General features: G+C 39.2%; 2 protein-coding genes and 2 non-coding genes across 4 annotated transcripts; 3 read left to right on the top strand and 1 right to left on the bottom strand.

Annotated features, from left to right (window-relative positions):
• Nucleotides 1–2,199: 2,199 nt before the first annotated feature.
• On the top strand, nucleotides 2,200–8,524 carry LOC103479311 (ceramide synthase 2). The gene is made up of 11 exons (XM_008433673.3): nucleotides 2,200–2,596; nucleotides 3,091–3,291; nucleotides 3,923–4,040; nucleotides 5,264–5,382; nucleotides 5,512–5,569; nucleotides 5,661–5,711; nucleotides 6,207–6,299; nucleotides 6,535–6,663; nucleotides 7,152–7,261; nucleotides 7,505–7,658; nucleotides 7,792–8,524. Exons 2-11 carry the CDS (start codon nucleotides 3,125–3,127, stop codon nucleotides 8,008–8,010), a joined length of 1,218 nt encoding a protein of 405 aa, XP_008431895.2. The 5' UTR covers nucleotides 2,200–2,596; nucleotides 3,091–3,124; the 3' UTR covers nucleotides 8,011–8,524.
• Nucleotides 8,525–8,700: 176 nt separating this feature from the next.
• Nucleotides 8,701–8,772, bottom strand: trnam-cau (transfer RNA methionine (anticodon CAU)). The gene has a single exon. It is a non-coding gene; the product is annotated as a tRNA-Met (tRNA).
• Nucleotides 8,773–9,281: 509 nt separating this feature from the next.
• trnan-guu (transfer RNA asparagine (anticodon GUU)) lies at nucleotides 9,282–9,355 on the top strand. The gene has a single exon. It is a non-coding gene; the product is annotated as a tRNA-Asn (tRNA).
• Nucleotides 9,356–14,168: 4,813 nt separating this feature from the next.
• On the top strand, nucleotides 14,169–17,967 carry pdca (phosducin a). The gene is made up of 6 exons (XM_008433672.3): nucleotides 14,169–14,297; nucleotides 15,650–15,710; nucleotides 15,987–16,123; nucleotides 16,195–16,414; nucleotides 16,511–16,623; nucleotides 17,498–17,967. Exons 2-6 carry the CDS (start codon nucleotides 15,662–15,664, stop codon nucleotides 17,684–17,686), a joined length of 708 nt encoding a protein of 235 aa, XP_008431894.2. The 5' UTR covers nucleotides 14,169–14,297; nucleotides 15,650–15,661; the 3' UTR covers nucleotides 17,687–17,967.
• Nucleotides 17,968–18,088: the final 121 nt, after the last annotated feature.

The following is an 18,088-nucleotide window of genomic DNA, read 5'->3' as shown; positions in this document are numbered from 1 at the left end:
GAGAACAAGAATCAGTGGAGAAATTTACTTCCTCAGTCTGAATTTCTATCATGAACGCCACGTGCAAGTCATTGAAAATTTGGTCTGGAAAATAATCGTGTCATCATTTAAACAAGTCAACACTCAAAAAAATTATTATTATTCTGTTTATCTGTAATAATATATCAATATATCTTTGACCTCATAAAGTCATGCTGCATTTAAAATAACCATTTGTCCTGCATCTAGGGCTTCTAACCAATGACTTATCTTCATTTTGGTTAGGTTTCTAGAAATCAACATTTAACTTACAAAATTAACTGCAGAACAAGACTTTAATAAGTCTGCAAAGTTAATAGCTTTGCATTATCTGCAAAGCTGTTAAAAAAGCAAGTTAATGGCTTTGCAGATAATGCGAAGTATTAGGGACATAAATACAGCAGCCTGATCAATTTATATGGCTCTCATTAAGATCATGTGACTCAGCCTTTGTAATGGTGATGACATTATATTTTCCTCTCTTTAATAATTGCAGTATGGAAATATTAACACAAATAAAGAGTAGCGTCACACTCACAAACCTATTTATACACATCTAATAAGAATGTTGTATTAATTCATGTACTTTTCTCTTCCGTTAAAACATTTGCAATCATTGACAAGACCATTGTTTTCATTCTGTTTCTTACCACCATATACTTTTATATATATATATTTAAAATGTCATCCCAGATTTTGAACAAAGGCGGCAGTCAGACGAAAGCGGCTCTTTTCAAGTTGTGTTTGTCAGATGGCTGGAACCCCGCGCCTCATTAGTCTGCTCTTCAACAAGACCAGCTTTGCTTCACTGGTTCCTGACAAGTTACTTCCCTGACAAAGCAACAAAACAGGCATTCAGCTCCCCTCAGCCCCTCACTCACACCGTGAGTGCATGGTCGCAAATAAATGCACATGGATAAGCAAATGAGTCTGGATCCCAAAGGAAAAAAAAAAAGAAAAGGAAAAAAACAAAAAAAAAACAAAGGATGACCTTAGACCGGTTGAAACCGGGCTGATATGAAGGACTTATTTCCATATGCCTGACACCTGATCTCTGAGCAGGGAGGTGTCTGTGTTTCCCACTTCATGGACAAACACAGTGGAAAACTCCCGCCTAAAAAGAGCAGCCTTTAACTCTGAATGGTCTATTTGAATAGATCTCCCCTTACAGCATGAGTGACAAACAAAAACACGAGCTCAGCTCAGCTCAGCTCACACCCAGAAACATGCAAATCTCTTTTTGTTTAATACAAAGCAGGGGGGCACCATTTAAGCTGGTCTTTCTAAGTCACACCTGACTAAAAGATAACATTTCTACCTCCGGGAGATTTAATTTTGAGACACAGCAAAGTGTGTACTCCACTATTTCCTGCATGACAGAAGAGATGTGCTCATGCACATACAGGTGCTGATGATATCTTCATATCCTGTAAGATAACCAGAATGACTTTTGGCTAAGCAGGATTATGCACGGTGCATTATTCAGACTTTTATTCTTAAAATGTTTAAAAAAAAAATAATAATTTTTTTTAAAAAAACATTTCCTGTCCGCTTCCCAATTATTGCCAAAAAGTCAAAAGTGTCTTAAAATGTCTGCAAGGCACTGCGTTGGTTCTGGTTAAAGTTTGCAGATGGGACAGGAGCAGAACATCTCAGAGGTGTGTGTTTACTAGTGGAAGTGTCCTGGACTGATGCAATGAGTGTCGTCAGCCTCTCTGTGTGAGTTGTAACCCAGGAGGGCTCTGCCATCACTGTCATCTGGAATATACCTTTGTGTTTGCTGGTGTTGAGATGTTGTTAAATGCACTGTATAAACAAATACACCATGAAACATTTCCCTTTTTGCTTTGTTTCTGACTTTTTTCTCACGTTGTAAACGCTGATTCATGTTTTATGTTCTTACGATTGCTACAACTAGTGACAAAGTCACATCAAGTAGAATTTAAAAAAAAGACACAAAAATAATTTTTTGTTGTCCATCTAAAATGTTACTGAAAAGGGGAAAGTGTTAAGTTGTTTTTTTATATAAAGGTTACTAAATATCTAATATGGTTGACAAGATGGTGAACGATCAACAATATGATCAATTTTGGAGGTAGGGGCTGCAAACATAAAATTTTTCATGTGTTTGGTTAACCTGAAATAGCTAAATAAATTAATTAATTAATTTTTAAAAAGGATTTTCATTTGTGCTTAATTGGGAAGAAGAAACCACTCACTTTAAGATTTGGGAGCAAAGATCAACAGGTTTGTACATACCAACAAAACATGGCCGCATTTCCATATAATCCGACCTAATGAATTGCCCAGCTTAACTCTTAAAACCTCGTTTCCCTTGAGTGGACCCAAACAAATGACCCGCCCTTTATTTTGAAATTTGAGCCCACCGCTTCCTCTCACCGTGTCAGGCTTGACAGATGTGTCTGCCGTCCTGTCGTCGTCGACTCGTCGGGATACAGCGGCACCGAGAGGCGCATCCCTCTGCAGACCCGACCAGACCTCCGTCTGAGCGGGTTTTTTTATGCTTCCGCCTGCAGGTTTGATCCGGACACCGCGTCCACAGAGCTACTGCTGACAGGTACGGTTCTGCTCTCTGGCCGACTCTTTGAACGGCTTCACCCAACTCGGTATCTCTCACTGTAAAAATAAATTAAAAAAAAAATAATAAAAAAAATATGAATGTCCTCTTACTGCCTCACTGCACCTTAATTAGAAGTCTGATTGGACATTTAATGAAGATATTTGAAGTTTCTTTATTTAGTTAGTTTTTTTTGTTGTTGTTCTTTATAATGTCATGTTTTCAAGCCTTTTGTGTCCTTTATAAGTGCTTACTGTATACTGGGAAGCTTTGGGCTGATTTGTGTACAGGCATTTTTGTTGGCCAAGTAATGAGAAAAACCAGGAAATACTCGACGTTATGCATAAGCTTCCACTGTTTAGTTACTGGACCAGAACTGTGGCATCACACCTGGAAAATAGAGTGAAGGTGACCTCTGGGGCTTTCTACCATAACAAATGTTGCAGGAAAAAAAAAAAAAAGTCACATTTGCTTATTGCATTTCTCTCCTGCAGTCTCTTGCAGTTTGTCCACAGGAAGAAAAAAAACATGGATTTGCTTCCAGACTTGTGGAGACAGGAGTACTGGCTTCCACCTGGTGTGACCTGGAGAGACCTGGAGCAGCTGCCGGACTCTGAGAGACCCCGTCCCAAGGATCTTCTGATCGCTCTGCCCCTCGCTCTGGGCTTTGTCGCAGTTCGCTGCGTGTTTGAGAGGTACAGCACCTCTGAGCTCGCTGTTCCAGAAAATAGGAATTTCAGAACCACCCAGTTTCCTTCTACGGCACAAGTTGCTTTATTTTGTTTTGTTTGTGCATGTCACATAAAAACACAAAAAAATACATTTAAGCTTGTAGTTGTAATGTGATTTTTTTTATTTTATTTTTTATCTCCACTGCAAGGAAAGTGTAAAGTGAGGCAGTGCAGCATACACCTGCAGCATATGAGCAGGTGCAATAGCAGAGCAGGGCAGGCTTTGTTGTCATTGGGAAAACAAATCTTTAGAGAATACATAGACAGAAACTATGAACGATTAGTTGTTGATTAAGTAGGGCTATAGGCAATGCTCTTCATTTTAAAACGTCTTTTTTCACTGAACAGGACTTGTTTGTGGTTACAGTGGTTGAGTACCTGGTGCTGCAATCAATAGAGTGAAAATTAAGACTTTGATTAATCGTCTTGTGTGTGTGTGTGTGTGTGTGTGTGTGTGTGTGTATTTTTAGGACAGAAAAAACCAAAGCCTTTCATTGGCTTATTCCGCATAATTAAAACATCATTAACCCCGACTTCCTGCGCTCGTGACCCCACAACATTTGACAAGCCCCTGCTTTGTTCTCTTCATCCACAGGTTTTTGGCCCCGCCCATCGCCAGCTGTCTGGGGGTGAAGAATAGATTGCAAGTGAGCGCCGCCCCCTCCCCTCAGCTGGAGTCGTATTACTGTCACAGGAGCAAACAGCCGACGCAGGTGAGTTTAAAGGGCTCCTGCATGTGGGCAAAATGGTTCACTGTGAACACCAGTTGATAAAGCGACTGCGTGATTGCATCCTGCAATCTGACATGCAACTTCAGCATCAAGTCCATCAAGAACATGCACATCCAACTCAGGAAACGTTTGTTACAAACTAGCCCTGCTTAGCTTGCGTAACCCCCACAAAGTCTGACGGGAAAAGTTACTGAAGTTTCCGAAAGCACCGATTTTGCAAAGCGCTTGGTCACAGGGTTGCCCGTAATGGTGCTGAAGATCAGCTAGTACATGAGAGCATGGGAATGCACACACATAAAATGAAGGTTCTTATGGTTAAGGAAGATGTGATTAAAAAAAGAGAATATACCTTTAAGAGGGAAGAGTCGGGGGGAAGTATTATGTATTTTTCAGACCCATAGTACTATTTTATACCCCAGTCAAGTAAATATGTTGCCTTCAGTTGTTATAAAAATGCTGTATATATCAAACACTACAACTATGTCGGAAATTGATCTCTGTCTCTTTAAGAAGCTCCCACCCGTTCCGACACTCTCTGTTTTACTATATTTAGCGACTTTTGAAACACTTCCAGTGACTTAAAAAAGAAAAAAAGAAAAGTGATTAATGACAAATTTAGCGACTTTTTTCTGTTATCAGAGATTTTTTGCGACACAAATAAATTGTATTGTAAATAGAATATTTCATGTAGCCTAAAGGTTTTTCTCTCTGGAGCTGTCAGATGTAAATAAATCCCCACATTTGATTCACACTCACTGATTCACCTCGCCACTGTGTGGGCCTCTGATAACAGCCGTTTGGTTTTATCTGATATTATGCAAAACAGATTTATGTAGAGTAGGCTCAGGCAAAGTATTAATATGATCAAATTATTTCATGAAATTCATTTGTTGTTCTAAACTATCATGAATTGTTTTTAATTGTTTTTTTTTGTTTTGAATAATCGCCGCTCTACTAAAAAGTGGCCTAGCTGCAGTTTTAAGCCTTTGGCCTCGATTTCTCATTTCACACGTCAACATTTCCTGGTAGTTGCTGATAGGATCTTGCTAAGTGAAGAAGCATAAGACCAACCTGAATAATCCCAGTTCCTAGAAAACTCAACCTGAGGGGGAAACATGTGCCGCAGTTACACCGATCGCCTCTTCCTCAGTGAGGATTTTGGATGGAGCCAGAAAATAATTCACAATTCAATCCTCTCTTTTCAGGTTGAACTTGTCAGCTTAATGGTGTTAAGTGGAAAAACCCAGAGGCAGATTGAGAGCTGGTTCAGAGTTCGCCGGAACCAAGACCGACCCAGTCAAACCAAGAAGTTTGCTGAAGCTGCGTGAGTGCTTTTACTCTTTTAAGGGGATCTTTAATTCAGTTCCAGATCATCTTCTATTGGAGCGTCGAATCTAATGCAAGACAAATAGGCCTGATCAAAAATTTCTAATCTAAAGTTTTGTTTTTACAGTTGGAGGTTCTTCTTCTACCTATCAGCATTTGTAGCTGGACTGACCTCCTTGGTCAACGTGAGTTGAAATTGATGCAGTGTACATCTGAAATTTGTGTGCCACCCCATTTTGACTTGATCTCGTGTCTTTCTTGTCCGTCTGTGAACAGAGACCCTGGTTCTGGGATCACAGGGAATGTTGGAGGCTTTATCCTATTCAGGTGAAAACAGATGGTAACATTTTACGTGATGGTGTTTTGTTCCAGATAGCTCACTGAGTTTGTGTTTTTGTAGTTGTATCTAAAGATAAAAGTCAAATCTTCACATTTTTTCTGACCTTTAGTTTGCTGCCTTACAGATAGTTGTTAGTTGTTTTTTTTGTCACACTAACATCGGTTCATCGAAGTAGAAGCAGTGTTAGACCACAGCAGTGAAGTGTCCATATTCTGACTGATCTTAAAACAAAACTTAACACGTTGTCTTGTAATAATTACTTTTACATTTCAACATTTCTTCAACATGATAGGATAGTGGAATGTCTATTTTATCATGAGTTTTATCATGAATAAACTCTTCAGTATGTAATCAAATGCGCTGTATATTCAATATCTAAAAAGGCAACTTGGGAAAGTTTAAAGTTTACTCTACTTTACCTTATTGCAAGCGTTGTTCAAGTATTAAGTTATTGTTATTTGCTTGTTGTCACTCTGCCACAGCCCTTAGAGAAAGCTCATTTCTGGTACTACATGCTGGAGTTGGGATTTTATGGCTCTCTGCTCCTCCGGATCTCCGTGGACGTCAAAAGGAAGGTAAAGACATGAACTGATTAATCACTGGTTGATGTTGCGTTTTCACTTTAGAGAGCTGCTAACAAGTCTTGCGGCAGCTTCAATCCTGGTTACAGCCCTTGCTTCGATCGCTTCATCTCCACATCCATCCACACTTGTACATTAGTGACCAAAAATCTGAATTCCTGTTGACATGTGAAGGTTATTCCTGTTTCTCCATGCTGACTCCCTTCGTCTGTATGTTTGCCTCGACCAGGACTTTAAGGAGCAGGTGATCCACCATTTGGCGACCATCTTCCTGCTCGGTTTCTCCTACTGCGCCAACTACATCCGCATCGGCACCTTGGTCATGCTGCTTCACGACTCGTCTGACATATTGTTGGAGGTGACTGCGCTGAAAATGAAACGATAATTGTTCCCCCCAATGTAGGCCGATCAAATTTGAATAAAACGACAGCCTAATTCAATCAGGCTCGTAATCAAAGGCTCAATCTGCCCTTTAGGCTGTTCTGAGAAAAGATCTGCAGTGAGATCTGTGTTGTAGTCGGCAGGGAAGTTGCATAAAAATCTTGTGATTTTGATATTTAAAAATCACATAGGGTTTTTAGGTTTTTGATTAAAGGGAAGGGTTTTGCAGAAGAAACAAAGTTAGAATTTAAATCTAAGTTGTGTAGGATTTATAGAATGATTAAAAAAAAACTCCATGCCGACAACATATAGAGTAAGTATAAGATTTGCATCTGTTGATCTGAGATCTTCATTTTCTTTTATATTACGCTCATTATTTGTTCTCGTAATCCTCAGTGATTACTTGTCGTGAAGACGTGGGGTTAATAAAATTTGTAACGTAGTAAAAACGGCTCCTTTTTACAGTCGGCTAAGATGTTCAACTACGGCACCGGCTGGAGGAAGACATGTGACTCTCTGTTTGTTGTGTTTGCTGTGGTCTTTCTTGTGACTCGACTGGTGATTTTCCCCAGCAGGTAAGAATTTGTTTCAATAGCACTGCAAGACGTGAGGATTTCAGTGCATCAGAATCGTATTTAGTAGTCTCCCTTTTAACCTTTTTATATATTTTGTATTCTTACCATCACTAAGCTCGACTCATTTAAACTAGACATGGTGTGTTTGACCAACACTTTGTAGTATATAATTGTGAAGTGGAAGAGAAGCATTAGGTGGTTTTTAAATTGCGTTACAATACTTTATGTTTTGGATTCTTCCAGAATCATTTGGACCACCCTGCTCCTGTCCATGGAGGTCTTTGAGCCTTTCGCTGGCTACTACTTTTTTAACATCCTGCTCATGGTGCTGCAAGCTCTTCACGTATTCTGGGCTGTGCTAATCTTGCGCATGGTCTACAAGTTCCTGAAAGGCAAAGTGAGAGAACCACAGTGGTGCTTGAACTCAGGATGGCATTTCTGATTTTATTTTTTTTTATTTTTTATCCAAGATTCAACAAGCTGCATATTTTTGTTATTCAGAGTTAACCCTTTGTATTTACTTTCTACAGCTGGAAAAGGATGAGCGCAGTGATGAGGAGAGTGAGGCTGACTTGGAGGAAGAGGATAAAGCAAAGGAAGAAAAGACGGATCCAGGAGGGGATTGTTACTGGGGAAAAAGTAAAGAAACTCTGAACTCCAAACTGTCCGCGCTGACCAACAGTTGTGTCCTCAATAACTTGACCCACCACAGATCCTCTGTGGCTAATAGAGCACGTAAAGCTCAGTAAAGATTTAGTTTTATGCTTATTTTTATGACTTATTTTTATCCATTTAGCTTTGTACAGAAAACAATGGCCTATGAAGATGCTATGAAAATGTAGCTGGTTGTAGCGCTCATGTTGTAAGATAGATAATTTTCTTATATGACATCTCCTGTCCTTTGGTTTCTCCTGAACGCACTAACAGAGATGGTTCTTTTGCCTGTCTTCTTCCATAAAGACGACTAGTCTGTTATGCTTCTGCACAACTCAGCTTATAATTGTTATATGGTGGGGGAAGAATGTATTTTTTATAAAAATGTTTAAAATTTTACTTTTAAGACCCACTGCAGTTCACATGTAGAGAGAGATTGCATTTGGCAATGTGACAGACTGACAGAGAGATTAATGGAATCTGAACATATATGTATGATTTTATAATTTATTTAAAAATATTCAAAATCTACTGAAATGCAGCTTAATTTTTCTATGACATTTATTACAGTACTTTTGACTTTGTAAAATAAATGAAACCATGAAACACTTTCATCTCACAAAGACAGACTGTAACATATACTTTGGTCATCTGTGTAACGCTAATGTATTGTTTTTGATGTTTAGAAATGATACAGCAACAGCTTCACACATACTGTAATTTCAGCATCCCATAGCAGAATTATAATTTATAGATACTATGGTAAAGAGACACAAAAAAGATGATAGCAGAGGATGGTTTCGATCCATCGACCTCTGGGTTATGGGCCCAGCACGCTTCCGCTGCGCCACTCTGCTGTGCCTGCAATTGGGGAGCCGTGTCTTATTTCTAACCAGAGCAGCTATGATGTGATTTTGTTATATGTTTACAAGTCTTGTTTTTCAATGCACATTTGGTTATACTTTATAACTTTTTCGTCTACTTTGAAATGAATAAGCAATGGCATTTTTGACGTGATGTCGTTAGATTGTTAGCATGTGAGGCACACAAGCTAACACTAGCTTAGTTGAGTACGGATACATGAAGCTTCCCCAATGCCTCGCTTTATATCTGCGACGCCACATTTCTTGTTGGTTTTTGCTAGTTAATTGTGAATTGTTTGATTTATCAACTTTTTTTCACTTAAGTAAACGCCTATTTCACGTTAGACGGTGGCGTTGTATATGCAAGGCGCTATTATCCAGCGACGCTAAAATTGTCTACTAATGCAATGTCAGTTGCTGAAAATATGCAGAAACAAAAATAATTTAACACCTCGTATGGATTCCAGTGTTCAATTACGGCTAACAATATAGCATGTGCAGTTGTCTCTGTGGCGCAATCGGTTAGCGCGTTCGGCTGTTAACCGAAAGGTTGGTGGTTCGAGCCCACCCAGGGACGCAGCGTTTTTGTTTACTATTCAGCTAGTAGACATGAGTTTTCTTGTGTCTGTCAAAACCAGGGCAGGTGTTCTGACTGTCTGTCATACCTGTTAATCCAGCATACTTTATGGTAATGCGCATGCGTACATCGATGTTAGGTCACATACTGCTTACTCAGCAGATTTCTTTAAAATCCGACATACCTGTATAAGTTCCATTTTGTGTGTTTTATTTCTCAGAGGTTTACGGCCAATTTTATTTAATTAACCTGCTATGGTAATCAAACATATTAACATAAATGACTTTTGCTGTTTCCAATATCGTTACCATACTGCAAACAAGACATTAGTCCCCTTTAGCATCACTATTACTACAAATACTGTTTGACCACAAATTTGGTCTCCCGCGGGATATTTTGTCCCTACAGCTAATTTGCCTTTTTAATATTTTAATACCTCTTTAGAAAACTGCACAGAATATGTCCTAAAAAAAAAAAAACATGAATAACGCTGTATGCTGACCCAAGCTGTTAGGCAACAAGCAGAACAACTCTTTCTGGACACTGTGTGGAAATAATTAGATTTTTCTTATTTTATTTTTTAATTTACCGTAGACTTCTGAGAAAAAACACACAAAATGAAACTTCTACAGGTATGATGGATTCATAAGAAACGTAACATCGATGTGCGCATGCGCATTACCACAAGGTATGCTGGATTTACGAGGTCTGACAGATAGTCAGAACATTGGCCCAGGCCTCCATGGGGCCCTAAGTGAAATTTAGTTTTGGGGCCCTCTAGTTCTGCTAACATGCTGCAATCAGAAGCCCAATCAGTAGATCATTGACACACCTGCTATAAATGTATCGCATCTGTGCTGTTCATATACATGTATAATATAGGATACATTTATTGGCCAACTGATTTATCGACCAGTTGATTTCTGGGCACCGATTTCCTTAATTTTGGGGGATCGTGATTGGCCGATACTTACATGTGAAGCCCATCTTATCCCCTAATCTTATCTTTGTCACCAAAGGTTTAAAAATCAGCCTCTGTCCTCTTCTCTGTCCTGCAGTGAGAGGTGTGACTGACAGACCGGCCCAACAGGTCAGGTCTGAACGTTTGCAGTTAACAATATTCACCCCACTGCTACCAACTCAGTCACTTTCTTGCTATATTTAGCAACATTTAAGACAAAAAAAATTCATATTAGCCAACATCAAAATTGACAGGTCGGGCTTTTTAAAGATCGGTAACCAGGGATCTGCCAGAAAACTGCAACAAGTGCAGCCAAACCTAAGATGGAATAAATACACATTCTTGACATTCTTTGATTAAATAAATTTCTCCTAAGCGTTACTCCAATAGCATAGCTAAAAATGTTATTTATAGGTGAGACTTCTTCCCCTGAGAATGTCAATTTGGTACTGGACTGAGCCTTCAAATGATTTTAACAGAAGTTTCACACAGCTCAGAAGTTGATGTAAAAATAATGTTTGTTTTAGACACAACATGATTATGATCAGCAGCAGCAAACGACATATCCCCAACTACAGCTGCTACATCGATGTAGCAGCTATGTAGCCTGACATAAAGACATTTTGCTAGGCAATGTCAAACATCGGGAAGTTTTACTTATTGTTATCAAACATTATCAAAAACGGCGTTTTGAACCCAAAAATACCTCAGAAATATACAAAGCCAACCATGAGAATCAACTCATTAAAATTTTAAACTCAGTTTCACACAAACGCAAAGACCCTAGCATAAATGTTTGGTTGTTGAACTGGACCGTTGCAGGTTGCTATCAAGCTAATTTTCTATTAGCTTGATGCTCCTGATCGGAGCAGTAGGGATGCTCCGATCAGGTTTTTTGTTGCCGATTCCGATACGAATCACCCATCTCTGCTGATCACCTATCTTTGCCAATTGCCTGGATTGACTGTTAATTTTTTGTTTTAGGTTGAAATGATACTAAGTGATGTAGCAAAATGAAAAAAAAAATGATCTGGCAATAAATTCACCTAATTTAGACATAAAAATGCTAAATACTTGCAGGCACAATACAACAGCTATTCAGTCAAAAGGACAACTGAAAAACTTGCAATACTTAACAGTAAGGCTCTCAGTTCCATAAATTATTAGTCAGATAAATCTGCCTATATCAAATAATGTCAAGTAATAAAGGAGACATTCATTCAAAGTCAAATGCAGGTTCCATTAAAATAAACAATCCCGAGTTACTAAATCATAACTTCCTGATAGCATGGCTATAGCTGATTAATGCTGGCTCTGATTGGCTGTTCCTGACTGAGCGGAGTAATTCTGCAGAACACAGAGAGGAGGCTGAGGAGATCGATTATTTTTTCAGAAATTATCTGTCATATGTTAGGACGGCGAATGTTTACATGCTGCAGCTTTAAGCAGAGGTTTGGTGTGAGATTTCACTGTCTGGCGGAGCAGAAACGGCGTTCCGTCTGTGAAATATTACTACCAGTATACTTGGAATTATTTTTCGGTTTATTTGTTTAGCTTTCTGACCGTGATGCTAATCCGGGTGAGTGTTAGTAGTTGAGCGCTGCTTTACCTGCTTTACGGGTCGCTCCGTATGTCCGTCAAGTTCGATATAGCCGAACTCCGTCAAGTGCCTGTTTTTTAAATGCCATATATTCGTTGTGTTGATGCATTCTGACGTGCTTCACTCCCGAGGTAATTTTCCGCCGCAACAGCAAACTTCCCCGTTCACTCAGAGCGTTCAAGTTCCACACGGCAGGATTTGTTGCTGCGCGCTTGCGCAGTGTGAAGGAAAGAGGAAATAAGCTGCAGGCTGCGAAGTGAGATAAATGTGATCGTTTTGGTGATCGGCGATTACCGATCATTAACTTTTTCACAAAAATCGGCCGATTATGATCGGTGGCCGATCGATCGGCACACCTCTAATTAGCAGTTTTACAAATCTTTTTCATTACATTACATTACCAAGGCACATTAAAACAAACCTTTATCTTGGCTTTTTTTCTATTCTTCCTCTTTTCTCCCTCCCTGAAGGATAAGTCCTGTTTTGAGACATTGTTTTGCTAACTTAACTTCGGACCGGTGCTTTGGACGTTTGGATGCTCTGCTCACTGCACGGCAGTTCATAATTCCAGCGAAGCGTGCGGTACCTACCGCGGCCACCAGGGGCCCACAAGAGCTATTTATATTTTCTTTTTACCCATAAAATAATGATTTCTACATACATGATCAAATATATATTATTGTAAAAACGAATCAGTTCATAGTGAAATTTTGTGTTTTTGATATTATAATGACATAGAAATGATTACTTATATATATAAAAAATTCCCTTCTCACCCTCCGCGGGTGGTCTGTTTCATCCTCTGAGCTCGGGTCCTCTACCAGAGGCCTGGGAGCTTGAGGGTTCTGCGCAGTATCTTGGCTGTGCCTAGAACTGCACATTTCTGGACTGAGATGTCTGATGTTGTTCCTGGGATCTGTTTGAGCCACTGCTCCAGTTTGGGGGTGACTGCCCCGAGGGCCCCGATGACTACAGGCACCACTGTGGTCTTCACCTTCCAGGTCTTTTCCAGTTCCTCCCTGAGGCCCTGGTATTTCTCCAATTTCTCATGCTCCTTTTTCCTGATGTTGTAGTCACTTGGTATTGCTACATCCACCACAACGGCTTTCCTCTGTTCTTTATCCACCACCACAATGTCCGGTTGGTTCGCCATTACCATCTTGTCTGTCTGGATCTGGAAGTCCCACAGGATCTTAGCTCGGTCATTCTCCACCACTTTTGGGGGTGTTCCCCACTTTGATCTTGGGGCTTCCAGTCCATATTCTGCACAGATGTTCCTGTACACTATGCCCGCCACTTGGTTATGTCGTTCCATGTATGCTTTCCCTGCCAGCATCTTGCACCCTGCTATTATGTGCTGGACTGTCTCAGGGGCCTCCTTGCACAACCTACACCTTGGGTCTTGTCTGGTGTGGTAGATCTGAGCCTCTATTGCTCTGGTGTTTAGGGACTGTTCCTGGGCGGCCAGGATGAGAGCCTCTGTGCTGTCCTTGAGTCCAGCTTTCTCCAGCCATTGGTAGGTTTTCCTGACATCAGCCACTTCAGTTATATATATATATATATATATATATATATATATATATATATACATCAGCTCCACTGAGGGGGCACCTAAGTGGCCCCGGGGCTTTAAGCGGCTGCTTAATTTGCTTTGCCTTGGGTCAAGACAATTGGCATTTTTCAACAATTCAATACTTATTAATATTAAAGATTATTATTACTTTCTTGTTTTTATACACACTATGTGGACCACACATGGGGTGCCCAATGTTTTCTCTCACGTACACCAGTACAAAGTAAGGTGCAGAAACATTTTTGACAGGTTCAAAACTTAAAAAAAAAAAAAAACACTTTCCATGAAGGCAACATTGACTTGTAAATGATTCACAATCTAGAAAAGATAAACATCTTTATCTGAAGAAGACACAATTTTGTCTGTCAAGGACTTTAGCTGAAGTTTGTCCCTTAAACCTTTGTCAAAGTCCACACAGTTCCTGTTTGAAAACCTTCCAAAATGACTAAATTAAAACAACTCTGCAAAGTAGATCAGTCTATAACTCATTAACACCCACTATCAATGATCACAGATGCTTAATAGCCATTGCTTTTCCAGATGTTAGTATTTTACTCTTTCATTGGGGTTAGATCATGAGTCCATAAAACTGCACCTGCATGTATTATACCTAATCATATTAGACTGTATGTTAAAGTGACAGGGATGATGAAGATGACGGGGAAGAGAAAGCTTATTCACTCATCTCTGTCCCCACCCTCTCACCAGCTTGTTGTTCCCCTCATTCCTGCACATCGACTGACCAGTAAATACTTGGACTGAGAGGAGAAAAGAAACTGACTCAACAGACCGAGACCAATAATACAAAGTAAGTCATATTAGAACTATATTCCTGTTTTAAAAATTGTGCTGCAGGTTTTGTTTTAAACTATTAGCACCGTCACTTATATTCATAACGTTATATTCAGCAAAAAAATAAATAAAAAATCACTTTCGTTAAGTTTCTTTGCAGGGTTTATTTTGCTATCAAGCTGCTGTGCATCAGTCATTTCTTGCATAGAAGAAATGTTTCTTCTTTCACTTGCACATGATAAAATGCATATATATTGTATCCTTCAAACTAATGGGCTTTACCGGTTTTCTGACTGGCGCAGATTAGGACTCAGTAGTCATCAACAGCTCAGCTGAATCAACATCTTTCTATGCGTCTACTTTTGTGCATGTGAAGAGATTCAGTTTTGAGTGGCTGGAACACTAGTACTGACTCTACAGTCAGTTTAAAAAAATGTGTTACTGATGCAAGTTATTTTTGGAATGTTTACAAATAAAGAGCATGTGCAGGGAAGAATTTTATAATGATGTTTAGTCATTAAGGAGGCATTAAAAAACGATACAGTCTCTTAAATTAGTCAATATTTTGTGAGCAGGAAGAACTCACACTGTTTCAAATGTGCTTCTTAAATGAACTCAAAAACAAGGACAATCTAATTGAATAAAATATTTCTGTCACTGGTTTCTAATGGATTCATTTGAGGTCGCAGCAACACAACAAATTGATCTTCATATGAAAATACAAACACGTCATAGCACATACACGCACATGCATAAGAAGATGTCCTCAGAATGTGTGCATGTCATACTGGTAATCTCAGTCTAATCTGATAAGCATAACTCAGCCTGGTTCATGGTAACTGCTTGTGACAACAGGATGTCTGATTGCATTGGTTTGTGCATCATGACAGAAGAAATACTCTATATGTTCAAGGTTGATCGTTAGCTTTACTTTATTTTAGCCTTACCCTAAAATAACCCTAACCCCTATTTTACTTTATGTTATTGCTTGTATTTGCATAGACATCCTCGTGGAAATTTTATTAAAAACATAAAATATGAATTATCATAGCACAAAAAGTAGATAGAAAATAACAATTTTCATAACAGGATTAATCATCAAGCCCAGTTTCTATTTTGCAGATTTAAGCAAGCCTAAATTAGCGATGAATTACGCAGCTGAAGTGGAAAATTATGCTGATTATACATAAATTAAGAGAAAAAAGGAATCAAAGATGGGAAAATACAATAAAAATCTGTTTCAATAATTAATACACTGACAAAAAAATAGTCTTATTTATATTTTTGTTGCTTGTGTTTGTGTTTAATCGTTGTGAAGTGGTTAGCATGTGGTACGGACCAGGTTTTTAATTGTTTTGTTTATTGCAGGCCACTTGAAGGATGTCGTCTCTCCAAGAAGAAGAAGAAGAGCTACCCGCAAATCACACAGGTCAGAGAAATACCAGATAAGCACTAAAGACCTGCACAGCTGTGCATAAAAACGTAACTCCATTAATGCTTGAATTTTGCAGTCGCTTTTTGTACATCTATTTATACTTCTCACTTTGACACAGGCTGCTGTTCCCTCTGAATGAGTTTTGAAATAAGCTTTGAAATTTGAACTCCAAATTAAAGTCTGCGCATATCTAAAGAAGTGAAAATATTTTAGGTTTTTCTTGTGTGTTAGAAGTCATGTTTGTGGATCTATGTATTTGCGTGCCTCCAGGCCCAAAAGGTGTAATCAACGACTGGCGGAGATACAAACTGGACAGTGTGGATCAGACTGTCCCTCAAAAAAAGCGGGAGCTGCTGAGACAGATGTCTAATCCTCGAGACGACGACAAGGAGAGGCTGAACAGAAAGGTATCCCACTAAGCCTCAGATGCTCACATCGAATGAATTCCACTGCAAATGATACACGTCTTCATCTTCAGATGAGCGCGCAGGAGTACGAGCTGATCCAAGAGGAGGATGAGCGTTGCCTGAAGCGCTACAGGAAACAGTGCATGCAGGAAATGCACGAGCGCCTCAGCTTTGGTCCCAAGTTTGAATGCGTCCATGAGCTGGAGAGCGGAGAAGCCTTCCTGGAGGTGATAGAGAAGGAGCATCGTTTGACCCTGGTTGTGGTCCACATCTACCAGCATGGTGTCAAAGGTTAGTGTTTTCAGGAAGCTCATTAAGAACACAGTTTGCTTTATCAGCATAGCGCCTATGAAATCCAACCACAAGCGGTTACGTGTCCTTTGGCAGGCTGTGAGCAGATGAACTCCTGTCTGGACTGTCTGTCTTCCGAGTACCCCACCGTCAAGTTCTGTCGCATTGACGCCGTGGCAACAGGGGCTGCAGAACGCTTCTCTTCTGAGGTTAGTACACTGATTTAAAAAAAACAACAACAAATAATACTAAGAAGAATAGCTTAGATTGCTACAATAACCTCCAAATGGAAAGTGGCATTAGCTAAAAGTGCCGCTTCATGCTGAGTCCAAATCTGTCCCCCTTGACATTTTTCAATTCCGTCCAAGTTACAACAAACTTCAATGTAGTTTATTTGGGATTTTCTAAGATAGCCCCACACATTGTTTGTCATGTTTGTAAAGTGGAATCATACTTAACATTTAAAAATCAAAACAGTGATTTGTATTCAAATCTTTTGGGCTATGTCTCTACCACCTTTCACATCTACAGATTGAAATTTCTACCTGTTTTTATTTCTAAAGCATCTTGAACTCATTGAGATTGAAACATCTGTAAACATCGATTTCATCAACTAGAGTAAGGTCTGGACTTTGACTGGGCCATTCTAGTGTATCAGTATGATTTGATGCAAATCATTCATTTGTAGTTGTTAGTATATTTGTTTAGGGTTGTTGTCCTGCTGATGGTGTGTTCAGTGTAATGTGTAGTGCTTGTTTTTCTACCACATATAGTGCTTTTGTATGTTGACCAAAACATTTTATTTTAGTTTCAGGCCTTTGCCAGAATATCTGCAGTAATTTTGAGATTATTAAGATAAATCTGAAAACAACTGCTTGTATGTAGGAGAATCACGTTAAAGGTGACCTGAATACAAATGTGTGCCATGCTGTTCACGTTATTACTGGTAGAAAATGTTGAAAATAATCCATCCATTTCCACCTTACAATTACAATTCTCTCACCCACAAACTATGACATGTTGATAAACCATAAATACTCAAATCTGTTAACCCACTTCGCATATCCTTGTTTGTGTATCCAGGTTCTTCCCACTCTGCTGGTTTACAAGGCTGGTGAATTACTGGGAAATTTCTTGGCCGTCACCAAAAACCTCAATGAGGAGTTCTTTGCGACAGATGTGGAAGGATTTCTCAATGAATACGGCCTCCTACCTGAAAAGGAGTTCAGCGCATGTGCTGATGATGAAGATGATGCGGGGGAAGTGGAGTAAAGGAGAGAAAAAAAGTAAATCCTGTTAAAGCAAAAGAAGGGAAGCGGGTGGGATGGAAACCTGAGAAAGAGAAAAAAACAAGAAGAGGAGCATACAGGAGTGTAGAGGTGAAGAAAATCAGAGCTGGGGAATAAAGTATAAATATATTAAACACATAATAGTAAATATCCAGCAGCACCCTGCAAAATCTGACTGAATTTAGAAGCACCTAGATGTAAACTTGAGGGTGTGAGGCATATAAAAGTCCCATCGTTATACCACAATAAAAAGATTTTCAATTATTTTTGCTTGTGTGGTAGTTTTTTTTTTCTAGTTGTGACTGCAGATTAGAACAAGAAATAATTTTGATATTTGTCAAGAAGATAAAAGGCGAGAAAATATGTTAAATTTAACCCTATTTAT

The sequence above is a fragment of the Poecilia reticulata genome, chromosome 17 (genome assembly GCF_904066995.2).
Source record: "Poecilia reticulata chromosome 17, P_reticulata-male-v2, whole genome shotgun sequence".
Classification (NCBI taxonomy): Eukaryota; Metazoa; Chordata; class Actinopteri; order Cyprinodontiformes; family Poeciliidae; genus Poecilia; species Poecilia reticulata.
Note: the sequence above shows the minus strand (reverse complement) of the source record. Positions and strands in the feature narration are given on the sequence as shown.

Coding starts and splice junctions, on each gene's coding strand:
- LOC103479311 (XM_008433673.3), top strand. CDS start 3,125: ATGGATTTGCTTCCAGACTTGTGGAGACAGGAGTACTGGCTTCCACCT. Junction 5,570..5,660: donor GACTGACCTCCTTGGTCAAC/GTGAGTTGAAAT, acceptor GTCTGTGAACAG/AGACCCTGGTTCTGGGATCA. Junction 6,300..6,534: donor CCGTGGACGTCAAAAGGAAG/GTAAAGACATGA, acceptor TGCCTCGACCAG/GACTTTAAGGAGCAGGTGAT.
- pdca (XM_008433672.3), top strand. CDS start 15,662: ATGTCGTCTCTCCAAGAAGAAGAAGAAGAGCTACCCGCAAATCACACA. Junction 15,711..15,986: donor GCTACCCGCAAATCACACAG/GTCAGAGAAATA, acceptor GCGTGCCTCCAG/GCCCAAAAGGTGTAATCAAC. Junction 16,124..16,194: donor AGGAGAGGCTGAACAGAAAG/GTATCCCACTAA, acceptor CTTCATCTTCAG/ATGAGCGCGCAGGAGTACGA.